The sequence below is a fragment of the Exophiala dermatitidis genome, assembly GCF_000230625.1.
Source record: "Exophiala dermatitidis NIH/UT8656 unplaced genomic scaffold supercont1.6, whole genome shotgun sequence".
Classification (NCBI taxonomy): domain Eukaryota; kingdom Fungi; phylum Ascomycota; class Eurotiomycetes; order Chaetothyriales; family Herpotrichiellaceae; genus Exophiala; species Exophiala dermatitidis.
The window spans coordinates 2186634-2208957 of NW_008751651.1; the positions used below are offsets into that span (position 1 = coordinate 2186634).

Below are 22324 nucleotides of genomic sequence, written 5' to 3' on the forward strand. Positions count from 1 at the left end.
CGCTCCTCCCACGTGGACTTCCGTGCCAGCCTCCTCGACTAACGATCAGGTCGCGCAGATATTGGCCAAGCCACTCACACCTTCTCGACGCGCAGCATCCCTCCATTTCAGCTGCTGGAAGAAGGACCCAAATGGACGCCTCGAAGGAACCGGTGGCGTGGTGGGCCCCCTTGTCATTTACGTGATGCCCTCACTGGTGCCCTTCTTCCAGTCGAGAGTCTGTCCCTTTCAAACGAAGTGTGTCGACGACCGCCCACTTGCTTGACTTTCGGCTCCTGGCCCTCACCGGATGCTTCAGTGCGGGCCGGTGCTTGATATGCACACCATCTTTTTGCACAAAAGAGTGGATTCTGGTAACCAACAGCACAATCCACTTCCGCCTCCGGCTGTAATGTTTCGTACTGGCCGTTGAGGACATTTCAAATTTCCCGCACTCTGACCCTGATCCCTTCATGGTCGTACCGTTCGTAGTCCTGGTTTGGTCTTGGTGCATATCTTTCGACCACTGTCAGCTCATCGCCAGGTCTCAAGATGCGCAGCTCGCTTGATTCTACGTCCAAGGGTCGAGACCTTGACCTTCGACGCCGGGATCCTCCAATTCGGATGTGCTGCTGTTCCTTTTCCTCTGCCTCAGGATCTGCTAGATACCCTAGCGACGAGGAACGAGCTGGAGGCGGGCTGGGCGCATATACCAGACGCCGCCCGTGTCTACCCTGACTAGGATCTGCAATTTCTTTGTTAGGCGTGAGTTGAGTATAGTATGGGGGAGAGCCGTCATACACACCACCATAGTGGAAATCATTTTCTCTGCTGCGGAGGCGGCCTCGCGGGATAGACCTGGATCGCAGTCGGTCGTACGCTCCTTGATCGTGTGTGTCCTTGTCCTCCTGCTGGGGATGCTGACTTCGATTATGAGCTGGCAGCGACGTGTCTCTAACATTCGGCAATGCAGGCCCTTGTTGAGGGGAATACCCACGCTGGTGGTGTCTCGACGGAGGCTGTTGAATATATTCATAGCGCTCGACATAATACTCAGCTTGTGGCGGATTTCCTGAATATGCATCGGAGTCCTGGCGTCGGACGACCCTCCGGGTCCGCGATTGAGCCCTCGATGAGATGCGAACACTGTAATCGTCAATGACTTACTATATCATGGGGGGAGCTCTGGATCCTTACCCTCTGGGATTCTCATAGTCGTAGTCATCGTCTTCAAAATCCTCTGGGATATCAAGATGCTTTCTTCCCACCGAGCGCCCTTCGTAGTAAATTCTTTCTTCACATGGCGAAAGCCGTAAGCGGCGCCTTTCTCTCCCCGAGCTTGCATGACTATGTTGGCGTTGTCGATATTTGCCACTTGGATGTCGTCTTTCAAGCTCAGACGAGTCTGAATACGTTGCGGATGACTCTTCATATCTCGAACTGTGGCGGTCTGGTGTTTTCCCGCGCCGCATCGAATGCACACGACTGACAGACCTGCGTGCTTTTCTGCCATTTCTTGATCGGTTCCTCTGCTTGGACCTTCGTGAATCTCGATATTTTGATCCACTTGATGGGGAGCTTTCCGATGTACCAGTGTAATCTTCGCTATCAGTAGCCCTATCCCTACACTTTCGGCATATGGTCTTTGCAGGAAGTTGTCCGGGCGGAATAGGATGTCTGTAATGGTACTTTGTTGATCTGTACCTCCCACAAGCTTCACAGCGGTATCTCATATCGGATGGAGCAGTAGTAGGAATGAGAGGCAGCCCTTGAGGCCCTTGCGGTTGACTTCTCCCAGGAAACGTTCCAGGGGGCATTGCACCATGAACGACTGCCGGTGGATGAGCTGCGCCAAACGGTCCGGGGTGCATTGGAGGTTGACTGTGGAATTGAGCTGGAGCTGGAGCTGGTTGTGGAAACATCGGGTGTGGTTGTGGTGGTGCCATTGGATGAGGTGGTATTGGATACATGGTAGGTGGTGGTGGAAGTGGAAAGAAGCGCGGTGGGGGGTTCAAGTTTGCTGGGTTCTCCGGTTTATCTTGGCCCTTGAACTGCAAAGGCTCAGGGTTCTGTAAAGGTTCACGGTTCTGCTGAGGAGGCAGAAGATACATGGTGACGGGCTGAGGTTGAGACTGCGAGGCGGGTTCCATGGGAAGCTGATTGGGGGTTCGTCCAGAAAGAGCATTCGACGGAGAACTGGGCGCAGGCAGAGCACGTGAATCGTCTCTCCAGGAGACTTGGACTTGCTGCACATTTTGATTCTGGCGCGGATCATGATCCCTGAAAGAGAAAGAGAAGAGTGAGCGAGACTCGGACTTTCGAGGAAGCAAAGCATCAAACAGGCGCCGTCGGGCAGAACTTGAAGGCTGCTGCTGCTTCGGCTTTCGTCTCACAAAGTAGCCACGGCCGTCGCGACCTCGTTCAACCCAGACCGAAGGCTGCATGATCGACGACGCCCGTGAAGTAAGCTGGGGTCATTGCGTTGGCCGAAGATTGTAAAATGGTGAAGGGTAAGTGAGTGCTGGGGATCAACTGACCTGCTTGTACTAGTAGACGCAGAATTGTTGTCGCCCTGCCACCCGAAGTAAGCGTCGTATGAAGGATAATAGACGCGCACATTCGCTCGACTGCCAGCGTCGTTCGAGCCACTGCCACTGTTACCTGGAACTTGATACGGCCACATGGTGCACTGCGGAAGGAAGGAGAGTCGGGCCACTGAGAGGTTGCAATGAAATGATAAGAGACTGCGCAGGTACAGGACTATAAGATGGCGACCAGCTCTCAACCGCCTTCGAGGTCACGGAGGTCACCTGGTGCAACGCTCCATTGCGCTCAACACGAGGATGAAAGCGGTACAACTCATGGCTCGTCAAGTCTGTCTCTCTGGAGCAAAAGCAAGACCTCGTACCTACAAGAGACAGTATGCCGTGGATTAAATGCAGCAAGTAAAGTAGACTTTGAAACATCATTCTCTTTTTCTCCCAAACATTCACAATCTCAACTTGAAGACGTTCTTGAAGACGTTTGATCAGTCTTAGTCCAAGCTCCTGGAGTCACAACCCAGAATTCCAGCTCTTTTGCACAGTTTCAATTATGATATCGCCATCTTCAAGACAGGGCCCGGCTCCCACAAGTCCTCCTCCCCAGGTATGAAATAGTCCCGGGCGGAGGGTCTGAGAAATTTCCCTTTAATGGCACACTGGATTTTCGATCCTTTACCCCTTCTGATAACAATCTCACTCACCGATGGCCACGGCTCTGATTGCGTGTAAGTCTCCTTTCATAAGTGCGTCTTCTTGTCCCCGCCAGGATGTCCAAGGACATGCGGTCGGGCAGCCAGATGTCACGGCGTAGCATCAGTTTCTCGTTCGACCAATTGATACCTACTAGTACCTACTCGCAGTGGCGAGAAATTCCCAGGCTCATTACACTGGAGGCTGTCATTTTGGGGTGCTGTTATCGTTGCACCTTCCGGACAGCGGAGCATTATTCAAGGGCAGCTCCATCAGCCTGAGGTTCGTGAAACACATTGAAAGCCAACCAAACGGCAATACATTGTCTGCTATTGACAAAGAATCGCCGAAAGAGCACAGTCGGACAGAATAAAGCTATACTGTCGTCGTCGTCGTCGTCATCATAATCACCGTTGGCACAACTTGAAGCCGAACTTATACAACTAGAGCAGCTTGCGTAGTGCTGTACCTCGCGTAGTTGTGGCTTGACTCCCTTGGCGACTCGGAGGTGTCCTGTCGTTTTTGTGCATCGACCCCGATTGGCGGATTGTCCAACTTCGCCGCAGCCTTGACGAAAGCAGTGCGTTAATGCGATATCTGTGTCCTTTAGCTTTGAACTTTTGCGAGCAACGCGTACAATCTTGGCTTAGAGGCAGCAAAAGAAGGATTGCATGCAAGGAAGTGTCACAGTACTTGATTTCCACTATGATATACATACACATAATCTGCTAAAAGCCAACCCTCAACCAAACTCCCGGTGCCTACTCAATAACCACCGCACCTCCAGACTCAATTCAATCCACCACTACCTACTGTTACTCAACCATGCCGCCCTTCACCGAGACCGACACGACCATCTACCGCAAAGACGTTGCCTCAGGCGGCCGGGTCCTCACCCGAGCGGAGCGAGAAAAGCTGCTGAAGCCATACCTCCCACCACCGAAGTCGACAACCGAATCCAATGCTCCAGACGCTCTCATCTCCCAACAAAAGTATGGTCGACGACGTCGAAGACGAGTACGAGTACGCCCCTTCATCAAGACCAAAATCCACGCCCTCCTCTTCTTCCTGATCCAACTCGTTTTCGGCATCTACATCCGCCTCCGGCAAATCTACCACGCGACACTTGACCGACTCCTCGCAATCAGACACTACCACCACCGGACACCAGAACTGATCCGCCGCGACGTACAGAACCTAACCCGCCTACCCGAGCATTTGAGCGTGATCCTGAAATTTCACCCACAAGAAGACGGCGCACTCGAGACATTGATGGACGAAGTGGCCGAGCTCTGCGCCTGGTCGGCAGCCGCAGGAATCCCACTCCTAAGCGTCTATGAGAAATCAGGCATCCTAAAGACATACGTGTCGTCCCTACAAGAACTGATCGACCAAAAGCTCGCATCGTACTTCGGGCCACCGCCCGCTGCACCATTACTCACGGTTTTTGCGCCGAATCATCCTACGAACCTTTCGCGGTCGCCGTCACCAGCACCGCCCTCGCATAAAACAACCCACAATCCCCAAAACACGGCATACAACGAAAGACAACGATTAAATCTTCTTCTCCTCTCTGCCACCGATGGGAGAGACACCCTGGTCGATCTGACGCGCACCCTGGCCGAGATGGCTCAGGCGGGCAAGATCGATCCCAAGGATATCACGTCCAATTTGATCAATGCCGAAATCAGCGCCACCACCTCAATTTCAAATCTGCGCGCGCCAGATGGGCACACGAGAGAGATCGATCTGGCTGAGCCCGATCTGGTCATCATATTTGGACCTTACGTCAAGTTGGATGGTTATCCGCCTTGGCAGATCCGGCTTAGCGAAATCTTCTGTGTTGGCGACTCGGGCGGTGATGTGTCGGGCAGTAGTAGCACGAGGGTCGAGTACCAGGCTTTCTTGAGGGGTTTGTGGAAGTACGCTGGTGCGGAAATGAGGTTCGGTAGATGATGAGCACAAAATGGTTGTCAAAAAGGAGTCTTAAAAGTACATGTATATTACAAGTCGTCTTGGTATACCAACGATATTGTCTGATTCGGCCTCTCTCTGAGGACGACCGGTGACTGGAAGAAGTCAGTCCAGTCTTCGTGACCTCGTACTTCATTCCCCGGGGCTTAGGGTTGGTGACAAAGATGTTGGCGGTCTAGAGAAGTTTGGGGGTGATAAGCCACTAATGTTTCTGCCACCAACCGTAAGGCTTCGGATAATGACCCTACTGTGTCCGGTCAACGGGTAGTCGGGTCTGCTCACTCCCTCCGGGCGAAGGGACACTGTTCCTCCACGTCTTCATGATATTGAGTATAGAAAATAGGTGTACAGCACCCGCAAACTGCTTCGGGTGACGGAGGCGTGCTCCATGGCCGGGTCTGACTGGTGCCTTGTCAACCTGGGCAACACCTCGTCGTGGCAGGAGGGATATGTGAAAGCCTCGGGGAGTCCTACACATGCTTGCCTGGTCGATGAGGAGCCCTGCCATGTCACCTAATGAGCAATTTGCCGCGTCGAGAACACTTGTGCTTACAGTATCAACAACAGGCTTCTTATGCTGTCGGTGTCTGCGTCCGCTGAGTCACTCGGTCATACCGGGATCGAGTTGCGCGGTCGAAGTTCGTAAGAGCCGTCTGTGGTAGAGCGGACATGTGGGCCCGTCTTGGAATCGGGATCCTCTTTCTGTGCTCGCCGCTTGCCGAAAATATTCTGGTTCAATTCATGCCTGGGCAATTCAAAGCCAGCTAACCCCTGTTCATGTCTCAGTCATCATCGTCATCATCATCATAGCCGGTATAAGTCTCCCACAGCTCATCGTTGGTGTCGGTTGATATCAACGCGTGAAGGACCTGCTCGTACGTCCACATGGTAACAGCCGATGCTGGAGCAGCCTAGAGTCACATCCAATTGTCAGAAAAGACACAATGTTCTTCCGTTGCAAGGCGTCTTGTTTCCATACCTTGATCAGACTAACTGTCAACCCTCGGTACCAACCCCTGTAGCCTTCTCTCTTCCAAATGGCAGCCAAACCGCGGATGACCCCATTATATTCAGGAATGTTGGAGTGGATGTATTTCGTCCTGGTTGGCCCTTGCACCTGTAGCCTCTTCCTGATCAAGTCGAGTGGAAACACAGCGGTCTTTGCGAAAATGCTAGCGAAGATGCCTGCAGTAGCATCGCCCGAGCCAAAAGGCAGGGTCTTGCCACCGATATGCTGGTGCAGAAACTCGTAACTACTGAAGAAAAGACCCATATAGGGTACGATCTGGCCAACAGCCGCACTGAGACCTCTGAAGAATCCGCGAAACCCTTCATTCCGGCTGATATCACGCACGGCAAACAGTAGACCATTGTACACGCGTTGCGGGCCCTGTGCGGCAAACCGGGTCCGCAAGAGATCAAATGGATAGGTGGCCGTCGTTGCTGCGGCACCAGCGCCCGCGCCGCTGATGAATGACTCAACGGACGGCGGAGGCCGTCTGGGTAAGAGGCTTTGTAGTTGAGTGATGGAGCGGTAGGCCGTGAATTGCACGCCGCCGTAGCACACGTACATTAGCTCCGCGGGGATGTTACCCTTCCATAATGCCCGAATGCCTTCCTGGCGAACAATGGCGCGTAAAGTTGAGAAGACGCCCTTGTAGATGGGGCCCTTTATGCCATCACACGACAAGGGGTCCGAAAGCGAGTGCGGCTGGAGCTGTAGTCGGATCTTGACCACATCCAGCGGTGCGATGCAGAACCGGGACACGAGGCCTGCTACGCCCCCGGCGATCACGACTTGCTTTCTCGTGCCCTGCAAGGTGGTAAGTGGAGGCTCTGGGCGTTGTTGCATTTTTGTCGGCAGCAGAGACGGTGCTGTGTTCACTTACCTCATCTTTCAACCGCTCAACCTCCGCAGGCATGCGTGCGAGATAGCCAGCTAGCTTATCCGCTCGCAATACACCGGCCGCAACGAGATGGAGAGGCAGGTTTCGGCTCGTTTTTGCTGAGGGCAGTGAGTGTTGCAGTGTTCAAGTTGAAAAGGAGATGACGTTGTATACCACAGAGTTCTTAGTCTGGAATAGTGCCTTGATCGGGAGCGGACACGATCAAATTCGGAGCCAGTCACGGTGAACTTTATTATTCGAGTGCCCGTGCTACAGTGTGCAGTGGCTTTCTCTCTGCAGGCAATTAACACGAGAAGTTTGGCCCACGTGACCACGCGTTTAATGGCCAAGGCTCACGATGAGCCCGAGATGTATCAACCTTTAGCCATCATATTGCAGAGTAAGTATGAGACTGTAGACTACGGGATACATGCGCGTAAGCAGACAATATCATCTGGCAGCAGTTTAATGTACAAAGTCCCATGACTTGCCCTGGAGTAGATAAATTGTCCGAAAGGGAATAAAGCGCATAAGAACTTTAGCGTGACAAGGCTCCGAGAGGGACCAAGCGCCGCTTGAACCCCGTCATGAGTCCAACTGACTTGAACTGCATTCAAGTTCTCACCAAACCACAATCCTTGTTCGAATTCTTTGTAACTACACCTAGGAAATACGACACCCTCCATTATGCACTGTTAGGCCCTAGTGCCATCATGCTGGCGCTTGGAGCGTCCTTGCCATGTTCCGAAACCCTCGCGAGAACGCTGGCGTAGGCCCGGCCAATGCGTCTTTGCCCTCGACAGGCCGCCCTCCTACTCCGCCGCCGACCGGCAGCAACACCCACTCCGCACAGCGATCTCCCTATTTCCCAATTAATTCAAGTCTCCCGAAGAAGACCACACCCATGGCGAAAACCCAGAGTCCTCATGGTCGTCAAGTGGGATCGAAACCGTCTGGTGCAAAGACGGCTGGGCTGCGCCAGAACACCATCCTCAACTTTTTCAACAAGTTCGAGGACAAGAACGGGGCCGAAAAGAATGCAAAAGCCCTCGCACCCTTGTTTTTCCGGGATGGTCGGCGAAGCCCTGAACTGCCTAATCAGCCCGAGAAGACACCCATTGTCAGCCACGACGCAGAAGAGACACGATTCTCTGAGCAAGAAGGCCCTGTCAAGAGGAGGCGAACTGTGGACGATAATGCCGATCTCATTGTTCGCACTCCTTCTCCCGAACCAAGAACCCCTCCCACCGAGCCGACAGAACGTAAAGATTCCACCGATCAAGTCACCCTCGAGACGAAGCCACAGAAGAGGCGTGGTGGATTCCTAGAAGACTCGAGTGACGAAGAGGACGACACCTGGAGCGCCGTTTTGAACAAATCAGTAGATCGAACCGATGATGCGGGTGAAGTACTGAACAACGATGCGAGTGCTTCGGCCGACATTGACCTCGAAACAGGATCCGGAACAGCAAGATGTCACCTGAAGCCTACTGATCTCGCCAAAGGAGGAAATATCGGGCATGACAGACATGAACGTACGGAACAAAACCGCCACGCTGTACCTGGCTTGAATCATGAAGGGACGAGCCTAGGTGCCGCCGAGGAGTTCGGCGACAATGATGATTTTGAGGACGATGAGTTTTTCGAGGGCGGCGAGGAATACATGGAAAGGCGCTGGATGGAAGAACAACGAGAGCTGGAAATGGGCCTGGACGAAGATTCAAAGTCCGAGAGTGGTGGTGAAAGTATTACAACACCTCGCAGCTACTACGAAGATCCAGCCCTAATAGAAGCCGAAGAAGGTGTTGGCCTTTCCCTTTGTCCAATCTGCAACGGCAGCCTGAAGGGCCTTTCTGAGAGCCAGGCATCTTCTCACGTCAACGCCTGTCTTGACGGCAATGCTGAACCATTACCAAAGGAACCCGCACTTAGCAAGCCCATATCGAAGCCCATCGCCAACGGCATCGCCAGCCCCAGTCAGAGTAACTTTTTGGAGATATACAATGGTCCGACTCCAAAACGATTCCAACGAGCAGCCATAGCACGGCCGGCCCAATCAAACCCGTTCATGACTGGCGACGGTGGTGCGACAGGAGCTTCAGCCTTCGCTCGCTTGATGTCCGGTCATGCCGAGGACGCTGCATGGGCCGAAGCTGCGGCCAACGAGGTCCAGTCTCGTGGCAAACCGGCGTATCAACGGACATGCCCCTTTTACAAGATCATGCCCGGCATGTTCATCTGCGTGGACGCCTTTCGCTACGGCAAGGTCGAAGGGCAGAACGCCTACTTTCTCAGCCACTTCCACAGCGACCACTACATCGGCCTTACTTCTTCGTGGTGTCATGGTCCGATCTACGCCAGCAAAGTGACATGCAATCTGATGGTGCAGCAACTAAAAGTCGATCCCAAGTGGGTGGTGCCTCTGGAATTTGAAAAGAAGGTCGAAGTCCCCAACACAAAAGGCGTGTATGTGACCATGATACCAGCCAACCACTGTCCAGGGTCGTCGCTTTACCTATTCGAAAAAGTGGTGGGTAAGAACAAAGATGGGTCTCCGCGACTCACTCGAATCTTGCACTGCGGTGACTTTCGCGCCTGTCCAGCCCATGTCACCCATCCACTCCTGCGCCCTGACGTCGTGGACAGCATCACCGGCCAAACGAAGCAGCAGATCATCGATACCTGCTACCTCGATACCACGTACTTGACACCAAAATACTCGTTTCCCAGCCAACATGATGTGATTGATGCTTGTGCTCAAATGTGCGTCAGTCTGTCCAAGGAGATCGTAGATACCAGCGACGGCTGGGAAAAGACCAAAGCCGAGCGCGCCGGGAGCACGATGAAAAAGTTCCTAGAGCAAGGCGAGAAGGAGAATAAAAATTCACCCATCAAGGAAGAAGGAGAAGACCGAGAAGAGGTCAACAACAACAACAACAACAACAAACCACAAAAGAAGCGAGGTCGGCTTCTAGTCGTGATCGGGACATACTCGATCGGAAAAGAAAGGATATGTCTTGGAATCGCCCGGGCTCTCGATTCTAAAATCTATGCTCCGCCGTCCAAAATGCGCATCTGCGCCTGTCTGGAAGATGAGGAACTTAATGCCCGACTCACGCGCGATCCGCTCGAGGCTCAAGTCCACATGCAGACGCTGATGGAGATCCGGGCCGAAACTCTGCACGAGTACATGTCGTCTTTCAAAGGTCATTTTGCGCGCGTCGTCGGGTTTCGGCCGACGGGCTGGTCATACCGTCCGCCCACCTCACGGTTTACTGAAAACCCGGCTGTCAGCACAGTCCTTCATTCGGACGGCTGGAAAACTCGATACTCGATGCGTGATCTGGCGCCTCAGCGGGGGAGTACGCGCGAGTCCAATTGCTTTGGAGTGCCGTATTCCGAGCATTCCTCGTTCAGAGAGCTTACGATGTTTTGCTGTGCGTTGCGCATCAATAGAATCGTCCCGACGGTCAATGTCGGCAGTGCGCGGAGTCGTGAGAAGATGAAGGCTTGGATTGAGAAGTGGGACGCGGAGAAACGAAAGAATGGCCTTTTCAAGGTCGAGGTTGGAGCCGAGGGCTGGGGTAGTGGAGACGGCCAGTTACGGTACGGAGTGTAGAAGGATTGGAAGCTACCTAGATAGAACGAAGTGAAGTCGAAACGCTGTGTTGGAGTCCAGCAGGAAGACACGAAGCGTTTTCACATATCATCATACCTAAGGTGTAGAGCATAATCAACTCAAGTCGAACAGTTCAACTTGTGCGTCAAAGGCACATCTCTCATGCATTATCTATGGCTGTAACCATCCACTCCAATGATAGAAGCCGCGTGGACGGTCGCGGACTATGCCAAAACTGTCCTCAACTCAAAGGGGGTTTTGTCGGTCGTGAACGTGAACCCGCTGTTGCTGCTCTCCTAAGCCTTGATTTGGTCTACCGGGTTTTGTCGTCCGTCTGAACCATCGGACGGTAATGGTGATGCCGCTTCAATTCAAGCTTTTCTTTTCCGTCATTTCCCATACACGTGTACTGGAGGCTGGCTGGCTATCAATTGCAACTGTAGTAGTAGTCGCGTGCATTTTTGTAATCTCCATGGAATGGGGATGGCTTTTGTCACCCCACAGCTAGTCGACTCTGCCCCGTGAATTTATACTTATCGAACTTGGCACAGCGGCCCTCTTCCGGCGCCAGGTATTCTGGCATGGCAGGTATCAGACTGTATGCATGGTTGGAGGGACGTTCACGCAAGTATGTGATCCTGCCAGGGGGGCCGGTTCTTGATCGGGATCATACTGCGCGGAAACCAGCGAGAGAAGGAGGCAACGTATTCTTCCTTTATTTTTGGTTTGTTCGTTCATCTCAAGCCGCCTTCCCTTTCTGCGCCATAGCTTCCCTCCGACAAGCGTCCTCGAGCAGCCCACGGTCGACCTTGTCGGGAGGCAGATGGACGTATCTCACGACCGAGCCGCGGATGAAGACGTTCTTGACGGAGCTGAGGTGGGGGTACTTCAGTTCATCGAGGACCACAATGTCGTCCAGCTTGATGTTGAGGTACTGGTCGACAGACTTCAAAGTGCCGCGGATGGAAATGTCGTTTTTCAATTCGACTGTGACGGTTTGTTGGGTTAGGGTTTTGAAGAAACTGTACGTTAGGGACAGAGGTTAGCGGCGGCAGAAGGTGTGTTTGGTACGGGAGGGTAGGGCTGGGTTTACCTACCTGAAGAAGAGCATGGTTGCGTTATGTCTCTGGCTCTGTCCTTGGAAGACGAGACGGACTGCGGGAGAATTGAAGGAGAATCGGAGGGCCCAGTAGTAATGCTGGAAAACACTGCAGCACCGGGCAGTAAGTAGTTAGGGATCTGTACGAAATAGAGCCTCGTCGACCAGACCTTGTTGCCGTCCCACCATGCACTGCAGTGAATCGCGAGGACTGCGACGCCAAGAGATGCTGCTGAGGTAAGCGAACCTACGGTGAAGCACAAAAAGACATAAACAGACTAGTACGAATTTGGGTCACTAGAAGAGGTCGCACAATGCATCCGCAAGCGCAGTTTCGACGTCATCTTTGCATTGTCGACCTTTGATTTTCATTTTGTGCCTGACTCGGAGAAACCATTGGCAGCTCATCTCAAAAGAAGAAGAAACATCAGGCACAGAGGCATCTGCAGCGCCGTGTCGGCCATGGTAGTGCAAGTGAAAACAGATGAATCCGTCGCGATTAGTGACATGAAAGCCGCGTATGCTGGCTCAAAATCCGACAAGCAAGTGGCTTGACACAGTAACGAGCGGTTTCCACATGCGATTGTGGCGCCCAAGCGAGATCGAGCGATGGCCACTTGATTCGTGCGCACAACCCAACTATGATCAACTATGATGTCGTCTCTGCCATTCATCCAGCAACGGTCAACAAAAAGACCCTGACCATTGCCTTGGTCAACGAGCGCTATCTCGACGTCGGCCATTATGGTTCGCTCATCTCCACGATCAACCAGTTCCACCCACTCCGCCTCCAGCATCCAGCCAGTAGGAGAGCCAGCGCAAGATTGCCAGTCCTCACTTGGTTGCGACATGTGCCTGCTTCTGTTGGTTTCTGGGCGACCTGTAGGTCGCATCGCATTCCTTTGTTCACTTTTCGAATTCCATGTTTCTGTTGTATCATTCTTTCTGGCTTTCCAATCACTCGAGATACGTCGATATTTACTGCTTGCAGGAACGCTGCCGCTTAACTTTCGGTTCTGCAGAATTGGGACACACTCGTTCTCATCTGAGCTCAATGCCAACAGCTACCAACCTGAGACCTTCAAGATCTCGTGCACAATCTCGTTCCGCTTAAATGTTGGAAACTCAGATACGCACCCGTGCAAATGCAGGCGTCGAGTATGCCCAGCAGTCCGAGAAGCTGTCTCTCGAGCCTATCGACGGGCAAGACTATGGCGTCGCCGTCCAAGCAAAGTTCGTGACGCCACTAGATCCAGTTATCGAAACCGCCGATGGCAACCGGTTGCCTTCAGTTCCTGTTCCCGAGGCACACAAAATAAATGCGTTGAAAAACAAGGCTGAAGGTAAACCGTACCGTATTGGGCCGGAGCTGCGACCACGCGGGCTTAGCCGGTTCAATATACATGAGGATGCGGACAGAAAGGCAGAAGCGGAGGCGGAGGTGGAGGCCGAAAGGGCGGAAAGAATAGAACAAGAACAAATACAAGCAGACCACGAGAGCACATACAGTCGACTAGACGAGTCGATTCCCCGATCGCATACACACCCGCTCTTCCCTCCGCTGCCGCTATACGGGCCACCCACGTTGCTGCGGGAGATACAATGTGCCGCGTTTCAGATCACGTCATTCTTTCTATCAAATGCTTTCCTGGCGGTCATTGTCCTCGGGGCCCTTTTTACGTCAATACCTACATTGCTGAACCGGTTTTGGTTATGGTTGACATTTCGGGATCCTGATGCCAACCGACCGTTCTACGCTGAAGAATTACACCGCGCCGAAATTAGGGAAGCGCAAGAAATTGCGTGGGAGAGAAGACAGAATTTAGCAACCGAGTACCTGGTCGACGACAAAACAAGCTTGCTGGCTCAGTCAACAGATGGCTACGAACCACTAGAGGGTGGGCCTGACAAGCTAGTGTGCGATGTTCGCTACTATGCACGAAGGGTGGGCTTAGATATGGAGGAGTTTAAAGTGCAGACCGAAGATGGATTCATTCTGTCACTATGGCACGTCTACGATCCCAAAGAATACACTCCGGCCAGAAAGTCGGAGCGGAAGCCAACCTCGCCGGACGTTTTCAGCGATGACGAGGACGGCCTTCCAAGACATGTGCAATCGCAATATCATGATGGCAATCGAAGGTATCCCGTGCTGTTGGTCCATGGCCTTCTGCAAAGCGCTGGGGCATACTGTGCCAATGATGATGACAGCCTCGCTTTCTTCCTGTGCAAATCAGGATACGACGTGTGGTTGGGCAACAACCGGTGCGGGTTCAAGCCGGAGCATAGTTTGCTGCATTACAATGATCCGCGGATGTGGGCGTGGAATATCCGACAAATGGGTGTTATGGATCTACCCGCATTCATGTCCCGGGTGCTTGAAGAGACTGGATCGAAGAAGCTCGGTCTTGTCTGTCACAGTCAAGGGACCACCCAGACGTTCGTGGCCCTGGCAAAGGAGCAGCGACCGGATCTCGGAGACAAGATTAGTGTGTTTTGTGCTCTCGCACCAGCGGTCTATGCAGGACCACTGATTGGAAAAATGTACTTCAAGTTTATGAGGGTGATTTCTCCGGCCATGTTCAGGGTCTTTTTTGGGATCCACAGCTTCATCCCGTTCATGATGACCATGCACCGGGTGTTGCCCGGCAAAATCTACGGCGCCATGGGCTACCTGGTGTTTTCGTTTCTGTTCAACTGGACCGACACTCGTTGGGACCGGGGAATTCGGGATCGATTGTTTCAATTTTCGCCTGTGTACGTCAGTGCGGAGAGTATGCGATGGTGGCTGGGCCGAGAGTGTTTCGCCAAACATCGCTGCGTCCTGGCTACGCGGGAAGAAGGGCAGATGGAGGAGATGGAGGAGGAGGACTCCGAAGAGGTAGAAAGACATGAGGAGTCTATGGCCAACAGGTCCGACCGTGGCCGAACCGCCTGGTACGATGAACACGTTCCTCCAATCGCCTTGTGGGTGGCTGGTAGCGACGACCTTGTTGACGGTAAGAGACTTTTGAGGAGATTCGAGCGCGGCCGCGAGCCGTTTGTCAATGTCGTCCACAGCAAGGTGATTGAGGAATACGAGCATCTCGACGTCATCTGGGCGCTTGATGCCGTCGAACAAGTCGGCAAGGAAGTCCGAGATGTCTTGTGGAAAACTATGCCGGAAGAATCGAGACGAGTGTGTAGGAAGATCAAGGGCGTGACGGACAGCGAGCCAGACGTTGAGGCACGGCCGATGGAAGATGGAGTCGCTGCTCAGCCGGATGGAAATGCTTTCATGAACGGCTCAGCGGCTGCAAAAGGCGATTGATTGATACACGAGTACATACACGACTGATAGATACCCTGCACATACTAGTAATGATTGAACGGTACAATATAATGTGAACTTGAATGACATCGAAGCCTGTTCAATATGACGCACCCATGGCATGGGGCCCTCGTCAGGCTGCAGCGGCTGGCACCCTCCCTGTTCCCATCGACCGACTTCACTCGCTGCATTTAACATCCGTATATTTTATTCCCGCTTGAATCTCTTTCACAATCAACCGACCAAACCCATCCAGCCCGGATGGCGCAACTCGTAGGCACTCGGAAAAACCATCCACCTAAGGACGGTTTCACTTCCCTCAAACACACCACAAAATAATGCGGCTGCCTTTGAGGAAAAAGTTTTTTGTATCTCGAGCTGAAATATATTTGTCTATTTTTCTTGTTGGATTACATACCAGGGCGTGTGGAATCTCACCGAGGATTCAAGGATGTACAGATAGAAGTGTTAATTAATGAAGCCAAGATGGATTTACTTCCGCCGCGTAGCACTACAACTAGACCGCAGTGTTGTTATCTTACTCTTTCGGGCAGGGCCATCCGAGATGACTGCTGGGATTGGACCCCCGACAGCTATTGGTAGTGTCACGGCGCGGAAGAGAGGACATGTCCTTGGATACCCATTCATAGGATAACGGGTAACGGCACGCAGATCAATTACTATGGAACTTTGGCACCGTATATGACGAGCTATTGAATGCAGAGCTGGAACGACATAACCACTCCATGGATCTAATCTGAAATCGTTTGGTAGTATTGTGTAATAAGAGCAATTGCCAATGCTTGTTAAACACCGATGGCTGATAAGCGATACTTCAGTGCATCCGGTTGTTCAGATATGGTCATCTCTCTGACCAGTTGTATCACTTGCATTCGAGGTTATCATGTGTCTCGTAGATTAGCCGGGATTTTGATCTTGACTCAAGCACTGATGAGGCTCATGGTAGCGGTACAAGTGTCTTGTCTTGGGAGATGCCGCAGCCGGGGCGAGGAGAAGCGATAGGGAGGAGACGGTTGGGCGATAAATGACCTGAGTGGTCAAACCCACAGGCAATCGGGGCCACTTGGGCGAAGGTTAAAACGTCTTACGGGAGCCTAAGATGCCTAAAGAGCGCCCTCCCCAGGTTACATCTTCAGGCCAGGCTGGTTTAGCACCTGCTATCAACTCTAGCGTCCTGCTCCCCGCGAGACCCTTTCATGATCATCTCCACTCCAGTCTCCTCACTGCCATTGACAAGTCATCTCGCTCTCCACCTTCATCTTCCTTATCTCTGACTTCAAGTTCGCCAGCAACCACTCACCACCTCTCAACACCCTGTCTCTTCGATCCTGGCCTCTGAAACCGGGGTACTGCCCCCGATAACCAGCATCAACTTGCCCAATCCAGACATAGTGTCGCAAATCAATCAGCGAGCCATGCTTCGTCACATCCCAGGCCCTTGCACCTCTCGCCTGCACTACGTGCGAACGAGGACATCCCCATGCACAGGCGATTCCGGCTTTCGTAGCTGGCGACGCCATGCGTTATGCTTATCCCTCTTTGCTTGCATCTTTATTATAGTATGAATAACAACCTGCCTTTCTACCAGCCCATTTTCATACTCTTCTCTCGTCATATAGCTCTCGTTCCATCTGGTGGCGCAGCGTGTTCGAGTCGTCTCAAAACCGATAAGGATACTGTGTATCTCGCGACGTTGCCGTTTCTCTCTCCTCGATACCTGAGTGCAACCCTCGACCTCCGAGTGGCATACTGTACATGATCAAGCCATCACGATGCTCCCCGAACGCAATTCGAGTACCGTCACTGGCGTCCACCACAAGTCGGTCGCAGAAGAACCGGTCACTTCCGTCCTCGCACCGGGAGAGGTTCCAATCTTGGACCGAGAGTTGAATGATGACGAGGAGGTTTTAGCAGCTTTGGGTTACAAGTAGGTCCTATGCTGTGGTGGGTGCATCAAGGAAAAGTATTGCTAACTTCTAGGAAGACCCGAATTCAAGCGCGAATTCTCGCTGTGGACGTCTTTCTGCGTCTCTTTCGCTGTCCTCGGCTTACTACCGTCTTTCGCCTCCACCGTCTACTATGGCATGGGATATGCAGGGACCCCTGGCATGGTCTGGGGATGGTTGATCGCAATGGCATTCATCCAATGTGTGGCAATGGGGATGGGTGAGTCAACTATATTCGATGTATCTGCCCGGGCATTCGATTAACGCACTCTCAATAGCTGAATTATGTTCATCTATGCCTACCAGTGGCGGTCTTTACTATGCCGCAGCTGTCCTCGCACCTCCCGGATACGGACCACTTGCTGCATGGATTACTGGTTGGTCCAACTGGCTAGTCCAAGTTACCGGCGCTCCTTCGGTGGATTACGCTTTGGCCTCGATGATTCTGGCTGCCGGTTCCATCAACGATCCTTCTTACGTCCCTCAAAACTATCAGGTTTTTCTATTAACCACCCTCATCATGATTGTCCATGCCGTCATCTCGTCGATGCCGACTAAATGGATCGCCACATTCAACTCATATGGCAGCACCTTCAACATCATTGCATTGGTGGTTACCATCATCGCCATCCCAGCTGCCACGAACCGCCCAGAAAAGGGTCTGCCCCGTTTCACCAAGAGCAGTACCGTTTGGGGCAATTGGTACGAGGGCACCGACTTCCCGAACGGTGTCGCTCTCCTCATGTCGTTCATCGCTGTCATCTGGACCATGTCCGGCTATGATGCACCTTTCCACTTGGCGGAGGAATGCAGCAACGCCAACATTGCCAGCCCGCGAGCGATCGTTCTAACATCAGGAGTTGGCGGGTTGATGGGTTGGTTTCTGCAGCTGGTCGTGGCTTACACTGTCATCGACATTGACTCGGTCCTTAGCTCGGAGATTGGCCAGCCTTGGGCGTCGTATCTGATGGAAGTTCTTCCCAAGAATACGGCACTGGCCATTTTGTCTTTGACCATCATTTGCGGCTTTTCAATGGGTCAGGGTTGCATGGTTGCTGCATCGCGGGTCACCTACGCCTACGCCCGCGACGACTGCTTCCCGTTTTCGAATATTTGGAAGAAGGTCCATCCATGGACTAAGACTCCTGTCAACGCGGTATGGTTCAATTGTGTGGTCGGCATCCTCCTGACCTTGCTGTTGTTTGGGGGCGAGGCATCCATTGGTGCCATCTTCAGCGTTGGGGCTTTGGCGGCGTTTGTGGCCTTTACTATCCCCATCACGATCCGCACATTTTTCGTCGGCAGCCGGTTCCGCCGCGGACCATGGCATCTGGGCAAATTTTCGTATCCCATTGGTGTGGCCTCTACCTGTTTTACCACGTTGATGATCCCCATACTTTGTCTACCCAGTGTGACTGGCTCGGATTTGGACCCGTCGTTGATGAATTGGACCTGTCTCGTCTGGGGCGGACCGATGCTGATCATTTTGGTCTGGTGGGTGGTCGATGCACACAAATGGTTCAAGGGACCAAAGGTCAATATTGAGCATGCAATGCTGGGGAGGGAGGGCAATGTTTTGGATGCTAAGGATGCAGGTTCGGATACTGGGTCTCAAACTACTCCGTATTCTGTTAAAGGGGGTAAAGCGGCCGAGGTGTAGATACTTTCTGATTGTGGCCCCAAACTGAAACTGTGTGCATATCTGATCGAGATGGTTAAATAAGCGTTTATCATACCTACCCATGCAGTGGTGGAATGATATTTGATGCATTTAAATGACTGCACTTTGGTTGCTTAGCCGATAATTAAATCGCCTACTGAAATTGCTAGTAGCTCACGCTCATACTCCTTCGAGAGAACATTTAACTTAGCATCTACAGCTACCCTAATCATGCTACTCACCTTGGGTAGGAAATGCATAACACACTGCAATAAAATGTAGGGAATGAAATGCAACCACTTTATCTCGACCCCGTGACAACGCGCATCCGACGCGACGCGCTGCGACGCCAAGTTCTAGTTGTAGTTCTTCCCCGCCGCGGCCGAGACGTCGGAATGTGACAACGTCAAAGACTCCATCCAGTTTTTAGTCGCCATCCACATAGGACAACAATTGGATTTGGTAGCCCTGCCCTGCTCAAGTGCCAGTGCCTGAAGCCATGGGTCTATTGTTGGCGTGCCATGGCCCTGCAAACAAAGTCCTTGAAGTTCTCCATGCCTAACCGACCCATGGGAACGAAAGTCCCGCATCCTCCCTCGACCAATTTCGCCGAGCGTGAAGCGGACTTGGACGAGGGCGAATTTCCCACTCCACCCGCGAAACGAGTGAAAACGAGACCCGCGGCGAAGGCGAATACGAACTTGGATCCGGCTGGCCGAGATAAAGATAGTCCACGAAAGCGAAGAACGATAACAACAACTAGGAAGCAGGGGCAGGGACATCCGAAAACAAATGAGATACCAGATTCTGAAGAAGAATCCTCTCAAGACATAGAGGATGGAGATGAAGGCCGGCCAGGTCTAGGAACACAATTGGAAACCACATTGCCGCCCGTGCCTGGTACGGATGAAAAAGAAGCGATTGATGAATATGAGGCGTTCAAGGCTGGACGAACTGATCCTACAACAGTGGAGGAGAATCAAAAAGAGCATCAGGAGACTACTCGGTCTCGACTAGAATCCCGCTCTTGGATCCGCGGTCGCAGCTCCATCTACGTTGACGCATTCAATCTGGCCCTCGATACAGTCCTTGAAGAGGAACGACATTTGTTCAGCCAGGCCGAATTGGGGCTTTTCGAGATCTGGAGGAAAGAGCTGTCCTATGAAGCACAGTACCTTTATGTCAGGCTGTTTTTGAGGAAAACAAGCAAATGGTTTCGAGTGAGGGATCTGCAGTATTATGGCGATGTGGCGGATATGGAGGGGGCGGTGAGGGAGTTGCAGTTGGAAAGAAGTTTGTCAACAACGACGACGACGACGTCGACCGCCACCACGGCCACCACCGTTGACGATGCCGCCGAGGTGGGTGTTGTTGCTGTCTATCCCGGAGACCTAGAACCGCCAGAGGAATTGGGATGTCTAGGCGACAGATTCGCATTCGCCGAGTGTTCTTCAGAACATATCACGACGCTGGACGAGGCGAGCAGTTTATTGTTACTCGATGAGCTCAAAAGCCTGGCCAAAGAAGTCAAAGTGGGAGTGACGGGCAAGACTAAGCGGGAACTGTTGCACAATTTCCGTCGGACGAGTGGGAAGCAGACTGGATTGGGGTTCCTTAAACGGATAGAAACTGAGGAATCGCACGCCAGTGACGATGTCAGGTCTGTCCATAACGACCCCGAAGATGAAAGTAGTGGGACATCAACACCCACTATCAACAACCGAGATGGCCATTTCACCAAGAAGATCCTCGACAGAACAGGCCTATGCATCCGGCTCTCTCTTGCCCCGTTGAAACTATTCGAGCGGGTCCATTTGGTATTCTACCGCAGCACAGAGTGGACGGAAAAATCTCTAACAACATTAATCCTGGCCAAGATCTCGCGGCGCCATTTCCCCGAGTATCTAGTGAGTCGATCGAGTACGATTTTCGAGTCGAGAGCATTGTTGCTGGAGTTTGAAGCCAGTCTACGCACGCAGTTCCGGGTGGACAATATTTTGGAATTCAACGGTACGCCGCGGCATGCTGCCCTTCAAGAAGTGAAACAGATTTTCGAGGCCGTTTATCCCCGATGGAAAGCTTTGCTGGGTGAAGAACAACGTAAGGAAGACCGTGGTGTCTATCAGAGTGGCGAAGGGGCGTATCTGCGTCGGTTTAATCCAGGTTGGGTATATACCCGCATCGTGCACAAGGCATTACATGTTTTGGGTAGTTTTAAGGAACATGTGCGCGAACATCAATTGCTTTGTGAATTGCTGGATCAGCGCCTTTTTCATGCTTCGAAGAGGGGTGCGTGGTATCAGCGCAAAGCTCTGCTCGAGGAACATTACATGTATGAGTCGGACTTAACACCCCAGGAGGGCAGCGGCAAAAGTGGAATGGTAGAGGCGAAGAAGAAGCACTGGAAAAGAATTGCCTTACGGACCTGTGAGCAAGGTCTACAGGATAAAGAGTGTCATGTCATTTACCATTGCGACCTGCAGAAGCGGATCAAGAAACTCGAGAAGCAGCTTCATTTGCCGCTGAGAGAACAGCATGATTTTGGCCATGTTCGCTTGAAAAAGGCGGTCGAGCGCGACGTTGTGGGTATCAAGATTGAAAGGGAAGATCTACCATTGCCGCTCAGCAGGAAAACCAGCGTCAAGACGTCCGTCACCATTCCCGAGGGTGTCGTCCAAAAACCACCGAGTCTGATACACCAACCCAGCAGCACGACGTCCGGCGGCGCTGGCGGTGGAGGAGGAGGAGGAGGAGGAGGAGGAGGAGGAGGACTTGGATCCAAAACGATCTGGCTCGACACGCTCGATACCAACCTCCCCGTATCCGTCGAAGCAATGTGTCTCTCGCACTACAGGCATATCCTCGGATACAAAGGCTACCACAGCGAAGGCGGGATCCTCCGAACCCTATTCGGATTGTTATTCTACGATATTCTCTTCTTCAACCCCTATATCCCCAACGTATTCCAGACAGCATACCAAACCTGTCCATTGGATTTACATACCGACACCTTTTTTCCTGCACGCATGCCCGAGATTCTGGGCCGTATCAATCAGATTTCAAACGGTGAAGCTAAGGACATTGCACGTAACGTCTGGGATGAACATTATGAGAGACGCACGTGTATTGTGGGTGTCCAGTGGGACGGGTTCGACAGGGATGATTTGCTCGAATTGATCGAGTGTTGGGATGGGAGTGCCCTGGGGACGGTTATGCTGGTTATGGCGCAGGATTATGCGGGCAGAGGGGGTGGGGTGCCGGATTTGGTTTTGTGGAAGAAATTTGCATCTGGATCTGGGTCTGGAAACGGTGATGGTGTTGGAAGTGGTGGTGGTGATGGCGATGGTGAGGACGATGGTGGTTGTGGAGGACGAAAAGGTGAAATCCTCTTCGTCGAAGTCAAATCGGCAAATGACCGTCTCAGCGATACCCAGAGACTCTGGATATCCGCTTTGTGGGGGGCAGGCGTTCCAGTCGAGTTGTGTCATGCTGTTGCGGGAGAGGTCAGAAGCGAGTGAGCGTAGCGAACAAGCAGGCTACGCTTACTCACTTACGAGAGTACGAGTCCCGTGGGAGAGTAGCGAACGAGCGAGATAC

At 52.5% G+C, this 22324-nt stretch overlaps 8 protein-coding genes across 8 annotated transcripts; 5 read left to right on the forward strand and 3 right to left on the reverse strand.

Moving 5' to 3' along the window:
- Window positions 1–419: 419 nt before the first annotated feature.
- HMPREF1120_07617 (uncharacterized protein) lies at window positions 420–1492 on the reverse strand (the record flags this gene model as incomplete). The annotated part of the gene is made up of 2 exons (XM_009161845.1): window positions 420–1141; window positions 1177–1492. 2 exons carry the CDS (start codon window positions 1490–1492, stop codon window positions 420–422), a joined length of 1038 nt encoding a protein of 345 aa, XP_009160093.1.
- Window positions 1493–4037: 2545 nt separating this feature from the next.
- Window positions 4038–5168, forward strand: HMPREF1120_07618 (uncharacterized protein; the record flags this gene model as incomplete). Its single annotated transcript, XM_009161846.1, has 1 exon — window positions 4038–5168. The coding sequence occupies one exon, from the start codon at window positions 4038–4040 to the stop codon at window positions 5166–5168; it is 1131 nt and encodes a 376-aa protein (XP_009160094.1).
- HMPREF1120_07619 (mitochondrial thiamine pyrophosphate carrier 1) lies at window positions 4538–7304 on the reverse strand. The gene is made up of 4 exons (XM_009161847.1): window positions 7076–7304; window positions 6166–6999; window positions 5740–6097; window positions 4538–5687 (listed from the first exon to the last, which is right to left on the reverse strand). The coding sequence occupies exons 1-3, from the start codon at window positions 7106–7108 to the stop codon at window positions 5969–5971; spliced, it is 996 nt and encodes a 331-aa protein (XP_009160095.1). The 5' UTR covers window positions 7109–7304; the 3' UTR covers window positions 4538–5687; window positions 5740–5968.
- A 507-nt stretch (window positions 7305–7811) lies between these two features.
- HMPREF1120_07620 (non-specific serine/threonine protein kinase) lies at window positions 7812–10691 on the forward strand (the record flags this gene model as incomplete). The annotated part of the gene is made up of 1 exon (XM_009161848.1): window positions 7812–10691. One exon carries the CDS (start codon window positions 7812–7814, stop codon window positions 10689–10691), a length of 2880 nt encoding a protein of 959 aa, XP_009160096.1.
- On the reverse strand, window positions 10680–12355 carry HMPREF1120_07621 (U6 snRNA-associated Sm-like protein LSm2). Its single transcript, XM_009161849.1, has 2 exons — window positions 11789–12355; window positions 10680–11713 (listed from the first exon to the last, which is right to left on the reverse strand). Exons 1-2 carry the CDS (start codon window positions 11800–11802, stop codon window positions 11431–11433), a joined length of 297 nt encoding a protein of 98 aa, XP_009160097.1. The 5' UTR covers window positions 11803–12355; the 3' UTR covers window positions 10680–11430.
- A 549-nt stretch (window positions 12356–12904) lies between these two features.
- On the forward strand, window positions 12905–15100 carry HMPREF1120_07622 (ab-hydrolase associated lipase; the record flags this gene model as incomplete). Its single annotated transcript, XM_009161850.1, has 1 exon — window positions 12905–15100. The coding sequence occupies one exon, from the start codon at window positions 12905–12907 to the stop codon at window positions 15098–15100; it is 2196 nt and encodes a 731-aa protein (XP_009160098.1).
- Window positions 15101–16893: 1793 nt separating this feature from the next.
- HMPREF1120_07623 (uncharacterized protein) lies at window positions 16894–18727 on the forward strand (the record flags this gene model as incomplete). The annotated part of the gene is made up of 3 exons (XM_009161851.1): window positions 16894–17048; window positions 17106–17287; window positions 17346–18727. 3 exons carry the CDS (start codon window positions 16894–16896, stop codon window positions 18725–18727), a joined length of 1719 nt encoding a protein of 572 aa, XP_009160099.1.
- A 521-nt stretch (window positions 18728–19248) lies between these two features.
- HMPREF1120_07624 (uncharacterized protein) lies at window positions 19249–22245 on the forward strand (the record flags this gene model as incomplete). The annotated part of the gene is made up of 1 exon (XM_009161852.1): window positions 19249–22245. The coding sequence occupies one exon, from the start codon at window positions 19249–19251 to the stop codon at window positions 22243–22245; it is 2997 nt and encodes a 998-aa protein (XP_009160100.1).
- Window positions 22246–22324: the final 79 nt, after the last annotated feature.

What these genes read in the sequence shown, in the direction of transcription:
- HMPREF1120_07619 (XM_009161847.1), bottom strand. Translation starts at nt 7,108, where the DNA reads ATGCCTGCGGAGGTTGAGCGGTTGAAAGATGAG. An exon ending in TTGAGCGGTTGAAAGATGAG is followed by an intron (nt 7,000 to 7,075) that starts GTAAGTGAACAC and finishes ACCACCTTGCAG; the next exon opens with GGCACGAGAAAGCAAGTCGT. An exon ending in TGACAGTTAGTCTGATCAAG is followed by an intron (nt 6,098 to 6,165) that starts GTATGGAAACAA and finishes ATGTGACTCTAG; the next exon opens with GCTGCTCCAGCATCGGCTGT.